This window comes from Mirounga leonina, unplaced genomic scaffold, assembly GCF_011800145.1.
Source record: "Mirounga leonina isolate KUSES-001 unplaced genomic scaffold, KU_Mleo_1.0 Mir_465, whole genome shotgun sequence".
In the NCBI taxonomy this organism is placed as follows: domain Eukaryota; kingdom Metazoa; phylum Chordata; class Mammalia; order Carnivora; family Phocidae; genus Mirounga; species Mirounga leonina.
Window position 1 is genome coordinate 1 of NW_023270766.1, and position 11,600 is coordinate 11,600.

At 35.7% G+C, this 11,600-nt stretch overlaps 1 protein-coding gene across 1 annotated transcript; it reads left to right on the plus strand.

The window, feature by feature from the left end:
- The first annotated feature begins 1,545 nt into the window (after nucleotides 1-1,545).
- Nucleotides 1,546-3,895, plus strand: LOC117999731 (olfactory receptor 2AJ1-like). The gene has a single exon (XM_034989075.1). The coding sequence runs from the start codon at nucleotides 2,927-2,929 to the stop codon at nucleotides 3,893-3,895; it is 969 nt and encodes a 322-aa protein (XP_034844966.1). The 5' UTR covers nucleotides 1,546-2,926.
- The last annotated feature ends 7,705 nt before the right edge of the window (nucleotides 3,896-11,600 follow it).

Genomic DNA, 11,600 nt, shown 5'->3' on the forward strand with positions numbered 1-11,600 from the left:
GAATTTGGCCAAAGTTTGGCTTAATAAAATATTATTGAATTCATTAACCTTTCCACTGTATTTCCTCTCCATCATGATCATATAAATGCCCAATATTCCCTTTCCCATTTGCAAGTTATTTCTAATATTACATCTCACTTCCTCTCACTTTTATCCAGAAAGTCTAAGCCATAGCCCTGAAGAACTTTCCATGTTATTCTCTGCTGCCCTGCTTCTTTATGCACGGTGTTTCTGACACCTGGAATGCCCTTTTACAAATGGGAAAGCTCTTCCACATTTTTAAGATGTAATTAAAATATTATCTCCAGCACAAAGTCTTCCCTTATTTCTTTGTAACATTTGAACAATTTCCTTTAAAACCAATATCACATTTTGTTATAATAATGGTCTCTTTCCTTCAACTTGCTGATGCCAGAGGTGATGTTCATATATCTTTGTAACCTTATAGTCTAGAATTTGCCCAGCACAGATACTGAACTCAATAGACATGTGTAGAGTGAAAGAATAACTGAGTGAATCAGTGAAATGAGTTATAGAAAGAGTGAGGTATTAAGTTTTAAATTTGTCAATACATAAATCTCCAATTCATTTACTTTAGCATAAATATTTATTTATTTATTTTGTTATATTTTTAGTTATGTTATGTTAGTCACCATACAGTACATCATTAGTTTCTGATGTAATATTATTTAAATCTAGCAGAGAAATACATGATTTTATGGGAATGTATAATCTCAGATGTACACTGAAAAAATGGAAAAAATAAGATTTTTATGGTTCTGTAAATAATTTACAATACAGTATTGAATGTAGCTGAAAGATATATCTGATAGGATTTCAAGTCTTACTTGTCTTACTCTGTGAACTATCAATTATCACATGACACTGCATCAATTTGGCCAAGTCCCTTAATTTCAATGAGTACCATTTCCTTGCTTATATAATATAAACATTGGACTACATCCATATTCCTCTATCTGGTCTAATTATAAGAACTGCATGTAGAATATGATTCAATAGGTCTGGAGGAGGGTACAGGCATGTTTTCATCAGGCAACTTTAAGTAACGGAAATATTTTATTTCATAAGCCCCATGAAACTAAAAATCAGATATTATATTATTAACTTTTCAAAAGCTATAAAGTAGAAAATATGCAAACAAAGTTTATTATCACACAATTATTGATAACCTATGTCTTCATGTTACAGGCCTAGGCAGGCTTGAGTGTTCAAAATATTTACAAAGGAGGAAAACAAAAACACAAACAAAAACAAAACAGAACGCCTCTTCTGAAAATATTACCAAACTACAGGGTTCAGGAAAAGGATATCTGTCCATTAATAACTATGGTATAAGGCAGAATGCAATATACACCATGAGAGACTGATGAATATAGAAGATAGGAGGAGAGGTGAAGCCATGTCTCAGAACCACAGAAGAGAGCATTTGAGCTAGGACTTTGAAAGTGGCTAATACACTTCAGCACTTAAAATTAAACTGAATTGCTTTTTCTCTGCTCACTCGTTTTTGAAAAATATATGTCTCAAACTTATGGATTGTTCACCACCCTTCCCCCATCACACTCATACATGTGCTATAAATTCTTGCCCTTAGCATTATTTTTAATTGTACCTACAGGTACAGGTGAAAACCGCAAGAAGCAGTGGAATCACTCTGACTGACTCTACATATATGCACATCTCTGGGACTGCTAAGGGACATGAGGGCACTGATTCTGCTATTTATGTCAATTGAACTTCAAAGTATGCCTAATATAGGCATTTAAACCTGTTGGCCGACAATGTTCTAGAATCTTTAGGCTCGCTAATTCTTTTAATCTGTATGTCACTCCTGTGGTGCGGGTAGGCTTCAGTCCAATTTTACAGAAGAAGGAAGACAGACACAGAAGGATGATCCAACTACACAAAGGCCATCAGGCAGGTAAATATGGTGATTTAGATGAAGCTTCAAACTCTGGTACTGATCTTCTGGAGGCTGTGTTTTTAACTGATCTACAATATTGCCTCTGCTTCTACAGTTTGTATGTCCAACCAAACCTTTGCTAAAATAGATATTCTACCTTTTAAAATAAAGCACTTCTTGTAAGATGGACCCTATTAATCTCCTCCATCATTACCTTCTGTCTTACTTTTGTACAGCATCAACTAGTACCTTGAATTACCTTGATGACAGAAACAAACTTCACACAGAATAGGAAAATTTCTGTGAAACTAGCAACAACCATTTTTATTAGGTCTCTTCTTAAATAATGGTGCCATGATTAGAAATTCTGTTCTAGTTTACCTGACTTAAGAGATACTTGAGTTGGGATTAGAGCAAAGAGGACTCATGGGCAAATGGGAAAATTCCCTATGTGGGAGAGAAAAGGTAAGCACAGACAATGCTCAATTCTGAAAATGCTTTTCTGTCCTCCGGTTATCAAAACCTTTTCTTCCCATCTTCAGGAGAATCTTCTTCATTTTCCCTGAAGTCTCCCAAGACTGAATGAAAATGTTGACTTTTATAAATCTAAAATGATCGTAACTCTTCTGTTGAAGTTATATCTGCACAAGACCTCAAGGAGATGCATTTGTAAGTCCTTTAACAAATACACGTGATACATTTTCATCAAACTGATTAGCTTTTAGTTGATAGAACATTAAATGTACCTGTGTTCTTATTTGGTTACTATTAGTGATTACAGTTTGTAACAGTAGCTACAGTCTATAAATTGTAGTTTATTGAAAAATTCATGAGATACAATTAATGAAAATTGTATATGTCAAGAAGTTATTTATAATGCTAAAGAGATAACAACAAGCTGAGAGAGGAGTCCTGAGAGTAAGAAAAGTAGACCAGATGTACAGTAACAAATTGGATGGAATAGTGCTCTTATCATTCTTTTCTGGGCAATGATGTTCAGCCATGGAGAGAAACAATAAGACTGTCACCACAGATTTTATTCTCTTGGGGCTCTGGCCTGAGCTTAGCCACCTTGTGATCCTTATCTGCCTCATTCTTCTGGTCTACCTTATGGCTGTAATGGGCAATGCTGTTCTCATTCTCCTCATCTGGCTGGATTCTCGACTCCACTCTCCTATGTACTTCCTGCTCAGCCAGCTTTCCCTTATTGATGTGGCCTTGATCTCAACTACTGTCCCCAAAATGGTCACAAACTTCTTCTCAGGGAAAAGAACCATATCACAGATAGGCTGTGGAGCCCAGATCTTATTCAGCTTAGCCTTGGGAATTTCTGAGTGCCTTCTACTGACCCTTATGTCCTATGACCGCTACATTGCCATCTGCAATCCACTGCGTTACTCAGTCTTGATGAGCCATACCATCTGTAAACAGATGGTCATTGGGTCCTGGGTAGGAGGGGCAATAACTTCCCTAGTTCATACAGCCTATGTCATGCACTTACCAATCTGTCATCCTCGAGAGATCCCACACTTCTTGTGTGAGGTCATGGCACTCCTGAAGCTCACCTGTGAGGACATTTCAACCTACGTGAAGTCAGTGGTGGTCTCAAGCTTTCTGGTGGTCCTCATCCCTCTGAGTCTCATCCTGGCTTCCTATTTCCACATATTCTTTGCTGTCCTCCGCATGAACTCCCTTGAAGGCAAGAACAAAGCCTTGGCCACATGTTTCTCCCACCTCTGTGTGGTCACTCTCTACTTTGGCCCTGCCATATTAGTCTACATGAGGCCAGAATCTTCTAAAACCCCCAAAATAAACCAGTCCCTCTTTATGTTTAATGCCATTCTTACCCCTATGCTTAACCCCCTCATCTATAGCCTGAGAAACAAGGATGTCATAGCAGCTATGAAGAGTATAATGCTCAGTAGATGCCTCCTGAAAAAGGTGAAAAGCCACCTAGGTTGCCATACCTAATTATAACCATATGTTAGCATATTTCTTTGAATCGTTTTACGACACTTTAGGACTTGACAAGTTTGGCTATGAGAATCATGGATATACTAGAGGTCATCTGTTTCAATCCCCTTATTGTGTGAAAATAATAAAATAAATAAAGTGAAATATAAAATAACTTACTGATGTCTTCAGAGCACCACCCAAAGATCCAATTCTTCCAAATAACACAGAGCATCATTTTTGCTCATATATACCCAAGTGACAAATGTATTCATCTACCTAAACATGTCTAAGAGTAAGAAGGTATGACCTGCTCCTAAGAACAATGAGAGAATTCAGAATTTCAGGGTTGGCTGAGGAAGCATAACTTTAACAACTGCATTCAATGGTTATGGCATTAAAATAATCTGATCTCCCTTGAACTATAAGAGGCAGCTTTTAGGTTGTCAAAAGCTTGCATACCTGCAACCCAGTAGTTGGCATTTTTTTTTCCATGAGGAACAAAGAGTAAAACTGCCTCCTTTTCTCTTGGCCTCAGCAAATTTTCAGTTTTCTGTGAAAAAGAAAATGGAAAGAGGATCACTGTTATCTCCACAAATTCTAGCAAACTAAATTCAATTGCACATTAAGAGGATTACACAATTTGATCAAGTGAGATTTTCCCTGAACATAAGGATGGTCCAACATGTAAATATCAATCAATGTGATACACCACAGAATAAGGGGGGAGGTAATTACATTAATACCTCAGGAGATGTAGAAAAAAAAATCATTTGACAGAATTCAACAAGGTTTCATGATAAAAACACTCAGCAACTAGGAATAAAAGGAAATAACCTCCAAATAATAAAGACCATATATGAAAATCCAAGAGTGGAGCATCATACTCAATGGTGAAAGACTAAAAGTTTTTCTGTAAGTTAGGAATAAAATAGAGATGCCTGCACTCAAACATTTACATTCAACATAGTATTGGAAATCCTAGCCAGAGCCATTAGTTAAGGAAAATAACTAAAATTCTTCCAAATTGGAAAAGAAGAACTAAAATTAATTCTCTTTGTAGATGACATGAGCTAAAGACAAAAAAACAAACAAAACAAAACTAGGTTTTTTTTAATTTAAATTACAGTTAATATACAGTGTAATATTAGTTTCAGGTGTACAATTTTGTGATTCAACACTTCCAGACAACACCTGGTGCTTATCACAAGTTCTGTCCTTAGTTTCAATCAAAATCCTAGAGAACATAGGCATAACTTACTCTTTGACATCGGCCACAGCAACTTCTTTCAAGACACATCTCTAAAGACAAGGGAAGCAAAAGCAAAAATGAACTATTGGGATTTCATCAAGATAAAAAGCTGCACAACAAAGGAAACAATTAACAAAACAAAAAGGCAAACTACAGAATGGGAGAAAATACTTGCAAATGACATTACAGATAAAGAGCTGGTATCCAAGATCTATAAAGAACTTCTCAAATTCCACACCCAAAAAACAAATAATCCAGTCAAGAACTGGGCAGAAGACATGAACAGACACTTCTCCAAAGAAGACAAATAAATGGCCTCTAGACATATGAAAAAGTGCTCCACATCACTTGCCATCAGGAAGATAAAGATCAAAAACACAATTAGATACCATCTTACACCTGTCAGAATGGCTAAAATTAACAAGACAGGGAACACCAAATGCTGGCAGGAATGTGTAAAAAGGAGACCCTCTTACACTTTTGGTGGGAATGCAAGCTGGTACAGCCACTCTGGAAAACAGTATGGAGGTTCCCCCAAAAGTAAAAATAGAGCTACCCTATGACCCAGCAATTGCACTATTGGGTATTTACCCCAATGATACAGATTTAGTGAAAAGAAGGAGCACATGTACCCCAGTGTTCATAGCAGCAATGTCCACAATAGCCAAACTGTGGAAGGAGCCAAGATGTCCTTCAACAGAAGAATGGATGAGGAAGATGTGCTACATATATAAAATGGACTATTACTCAGCCATCAGAAAGGATGAATACATACCACTTACATGGACATGGATGGAACTGGAGTGTAATATGCTAAATGAAATAAGTCAATCAGAGAAAGACAATTATCCATATATTTTCACTCATATGTGAAACATAAGGAATGGAAAGGAAAATGAGGGTGGGGTAACTGAATAGTAAGAAATCACAGAGGGAGACAAACCAAATGAGACTTGACTCCGGGAAACAAACTGAGGGCTGCAGAAAGGGAGGTGGGTGGGGGGAAGGGGTAACTGGGTGATGGGCATTAAAGAGGGCACGTGATGTGATGAGCACTGGGTGTTATATGCAACTGATGAATCACTGAACACTATATCAAAAATTAATGATGTACTATACCTTTGCTAATTGAATTTAAATAAAAAATGCAATAAAACAAACAAAAAAATAGAAATGTTATATAATCAAACAATTCCACTAATGGCTATTTAAGCAAGGAAATAGAAGTAATCTAAGTGTTCATCAGTAGATGAATGGATTAATATGTGGAGATATAGATAGATAGATAGATAGATAGATAGATAGATAGATAGATAGATGATCCAATATTCTATATATTTGTGTATATATTTTTATACATAAAAATACATATTTTTATAATCATAGGGGTTGATATTATGTATATATTGATGAAAGGGGCAGACATACCTATGACTATTTATGAGGAAATATGGTGCATAAGCATTGAGTATATATATATACATATATATATATATGTATATATATCCATCCCCAATGGAATATTACTCAGCCATAAAAAAGGAATGAGATCTTGCCATTTGCAACAATGTGGATGTACCGGGAGAGTATTACACTATGTGAAATAAGTTAAGGACAAATATCATATGATTTCACTTATATGTGGAATTTAAAAACAAAACAATTGAGCAAACAAACAAGCAAAGAAGCAGAAATAGATCCATAAATACAGAGAACAAATGGTGGTTGCCAGAGGGCTGGGGGTAGAGTTATGGGCAAACGTTTGTAGGGGTGTGGGAGGTATATGCTTCCAGTTATGGAACAACTAAGTCATGGGAATGCAAGGTACAGTATATGAAATACAGTCAATGGTATTGTTAGTAGCATTTCATGATGACAGATGTTAGCTACATGTGGTTAGCATAGCATAACATATAGAATTGTTGATTCATTGTGTTGTATACCTGAAATGTATATGTATAATGCATAATGTAACATTGTATGCCAACTATACTTCAATTAAAAATTAATTTAATTAAAAAGAAAATGTATATGCAACATTTTTCTACCATGAAAAAAAGAAATCTTGCCATTCCGTATCACATAGATTAATTTTGAGGAAATTAGGTTAAGCAAAATAAATCAGACAGAGAAAGATAAATCTTGCATGATCTTGCTTATATGTGAAATGAAATGAAAAAACTCATAATTGGAAAGATCAGATTAGTTATTGCCAGGGGTGTGGGTAAGAGAGTTGGGGGTTAAGTGTGTAGGTAGTCAGAGCACAAATTTTTAGTTATAAGTTGTAATGTACACCATGGTAACTATAGTTAATAATACCGTATTGTATATCTGAAAGGTACTAAGAATATAAATCTTGGAAGTTTTCACCATAACAAAAAATGTAACTATTCAAGTCATTGGACGTGTTAACTAAATTTATCATGACAATCATTTCTCTACACACACACATATTAAATGATCATGTTGTAATCTTAAACTTATACAATGTTATGTGTGTATACATCAATTATATCTTAATAAAACTAGAAAAAAAAACAAATATATAATAATGGAGAGTAGAATGTCAGTTACCATGAGGTGATGTATTTGAACCCAAGGTGATGTATTTGAGGTGATGTATTTGAACCCAAGTCCATCTGCTCTATGTACAGCTAATCCAATCACTGAGAAATAAGGTATGCAGAAGGAAAAGAGTTTATTCAAGAGGCAGCCAAACAAAGGGACAGGAGGGCAAGATTCAAATCTGCTTCCCTGAATGGGGAGAGAATACATATTTTTATAACCATAGGGGTTGAGATTATGTATATATTGATGTAAAGGGCAGAGAAACTTATGGCTATTTATGGGGAAAGATGGTGCATAAGCATTGAGTAAAAATGTACTTAGCATACATCTCGTGTTCGCTTGAGGGTGGAGGCTTAACACCAGAACAAGGCAAAATTCAGCCCTTGATATCAGGAGGTTATTTTAAGACAAGGAGAAGGGGATATGGGCTTGTTGAGCTGGTATAAACTGGATTGGTTCTTAGGCTTGTTATCTCTAGGAGGAATGAAGGGCTTAGCTTGTTCACAGGCTGAAACCATGTGGGATGACCTTCAGTCCAAGTTTCTTTAGAGACAGCTAGTGAGTTTGTTAGTGGAGTCTGAAAAGACACAATAAATGATTAGGGGTAAACAGTTTTCTGAGAAATAAGCTTTAAATTTTCGGTTAGTTTCAACCTCATTAACCCTACAGGACATGGGTTCAATGATAGATATGTTAATTAGCTTGATTTTGTAGTCATTCCACAGTAGATGTACATCAAAACACCACATTGCACAATCTAAATATTTAAAACTTTTATTTGTCAATTAAACTTCAAAAAAGCTAGAAAAGTTTACAGGTTTATAAACATTTTCACATTAATTCTCATAGCAACTCATTAATGGAGTCATTATTGTCCTAAAGGTATGAGAAAAAAAAAAAAAACTAAGGATCAGAGTGACTGTGATTTATTAATTCATGAAATTTCCATCTTGAAATCAAACAATCTACTTTTCTTATTACAAATGAGACAAAGCTCCAATAAGACTGTTTCCAGATGACATCATCCTATTGGCTTACTCAGTCTAATATCTAATACATGAGCTGGAAAATCCAGAAGAAAATTTCAAAAGACTGAGCCAGTGCCACTGGGATCTAAGACTGTTTCTGAGGCATCTGACATTTGGAACCTGCTGATCCAGTCCCCAGAGGTGACTGAGACTGCTCAATAACCATATTGAAAGATACTGTTCCTGCAAGCCCTGAGATAATGGGAATACCAAGTTAACAACGATTATTTAGCACCTGTAGAGGTATGACTGTGTATAAAGGCTCTGTCTGTATCCATATCTCCTCCAGCATAATGGACATATACCTGGAGATCTTCTGCTTATTTTTGCCCTGCCTGATTCCTGTAATAGATTTAATTATTTATTTGGGGCAAAGAGAAACAGTGTTTCTCCACATTAAGTACATATTAGAACAAGGGTGAGGAGAAAGCTTAAATTACTGATGGCAAGGTTACACCACCCTGTTCGTGGATGAGGAAGATAATTTCCACATGCAGCCATTATTAAGATCCACCACCAGGAGCCCTATCATCAGCTACCACCATTTGATGATCAATGAAACAATTCTTTAGTCATTGTTTTCCACACTTGCCTGGGGGTAAGGATAAAAACCTGAGACCTTGATAAACACACACATTCCTGACCCATTCTTTGCATTTTATTTTTTATTAAGTTATAAAATTTTAATTCCAGTATAGTTAGCATACAATGTTATAGTAGTTTCTGGTGTACAATATAGTGATTCAACACTTCCATATACCACCCGATGCTCATCATGACAAGCACACTCCTTAATCCCCATCACCTCTTTAACCCATCTTCCCACCCACTTGCCCTCTGGTAACCATCAGTTTGTTCTCTATAGTTAAGTGTGTTTCTTGGTTTCTCTCTCCCTCTCTTTCTCTTTCTTTGTTCATTTGTCTTGTTTCTTAAATTCCACATATGAAGGAAATCATACAGTATTTGTTTTTCTCTGACTGACTTATTTCACTTTGCACTATATACTCTCTAGCTCCATTCGTGTTGTCACAAATGGCAAGATCTCATTATTTTGTATGGCTGAAAAATATTCCTCTGTGTGTGTGTGTGTGTGTGTACCACATATTCTTCATTCATTCATCAAACAATGGACTCTCGGGCTGCTTCCATAATTTGGCTATTATAAATAATGTTATTCTGGTAATCTAGTAATTGAACTACTGGGTATTTACCCAAAAAATACAAAAACAGTAATTCAAAGGAATACATGTACCCATCCCTGGCATTTTAGACTCAGTTGTCCTGGGATTCCTGTTTTCATAATCTTCAGATTATTTTTACAATTGGACTGGGGAAACACTTGTCCAGAAAATAAACCATAGGAATAATCTGGGCTATTTTTACCCCATAACATTGGCTGTGGGAGGGACAGCACAGCAACTCTCAATTGTGAGTTCAAAATAATTAAGGCACTAATTCGTTCTTTTTTAGATCCTTCTTCTAAGAGGCTGGGTTCTTTGTCAGTTTCTGACAAGGATTTGGCAGCACAGTTCTCTGTTTAATTCAGCATCTTATTATTTAATCTTGGTGGGTCACAGTGCAATGATTAGTCTCAAGGAGAAGTCAAATATGTGATCTTCATGAAGGCCAAGCCAGGCATCCAAATGCCACCAAGGCTAGAGTTGCAATGAACACCGTAAAAGAATCCTAAGGATTTCAGGCAAGACTGAACACAAATGACAGTATTGGTAAGGATACTTCTTGAAAATTTATACTAATATTAGAACTTTTTGGTTTTCTATTTTGATCTCACTGAGTATGGTATTACATCTATAACCCATAGAGAACAGAAATAGTCTCCCTGTATACATTTTTCATAAAGAATTTTTACTGATATCATCCGGAGCTGGGCTTATAACACTTGTTCCTTTGATCTACCTTTCCTAGAATTGGAATGCTCCCTCTTCTTCCACAGAGAGTAAAAATTCCTGAAATGCAAGGAAATAGATAACTCCATATCTAGTAAGAATCAAATTTGCTTGCCCAGGTTTAAACATCCTTAAAGGAATCAGTGTACTTCTGTAGTTAAAGACAGAATGCCCTACATGTAAGTGTTATGTACAAAAATGTTTTAAAAAAAAAAACTGTCTTTGGTTTTACAATGATAAATGAAAAACATTATATTTTGCCAAACACGGTATACAAAATTTTTGTTGTTCTCTTTTTGTTAAACAGTGTCAAATAACTTACTGGAATATAAATGCTTGGAAGACCATCTAAAGTACATGAATCATCTGAAATATAAATGTCTGTTTACATACACATACACACACACACACAGACTTCCAGAGAAGGAATTCTAAATAATTTCAACTCAAAAAACAATGCCTTAAATACATTTATACATACTTTGCTGCCATCTAAAGAATATAACCCCTGCTTATGTGAAACATTCCCACAAACAAAACACATTCCGAATGTTTGGTCTTAATTCCTTCTCGTCTCTGCTTTTTCTATCCCATATCCTGCTTTGCTTTCCTTAGCGATTTCTTTCCAGCCTATCTTCTGCATTTCCTTCATCAACATTTCCATTGCCCTGGAAGAGTTTTTGATTCTTATTTTTTCAATAAGACTATGATCTGTAGATACTTTCTTTGTGAGGTGCAGGATGACCATACCTCTGTCCTCTAGATTTAACTAATTGCTCACAGATATATTCTGCTGTGATACCTTTGGACAAAAGCCATCCTTGCCTCCTTTTCACACTGTACCCTTACTGTGGAATTTCACTTACATTCACCAGCCTCCTACTAAAAACATTTATGTAATGCCAAACCACATGTTTAGAAATGAATTAAGAATAAAAATTTTATTCCCAATTCTCACTAAGTTCTTT

Excerpts from the sequence above, each read along its gene's own strand:
- LOC117999731 (XM_034989075.1), top strand. The coding sequence starts at position 2,927 with ATGGAGAGAAACAATAAGACTGTCACCACAGATTTTATTCTCTTGGGG.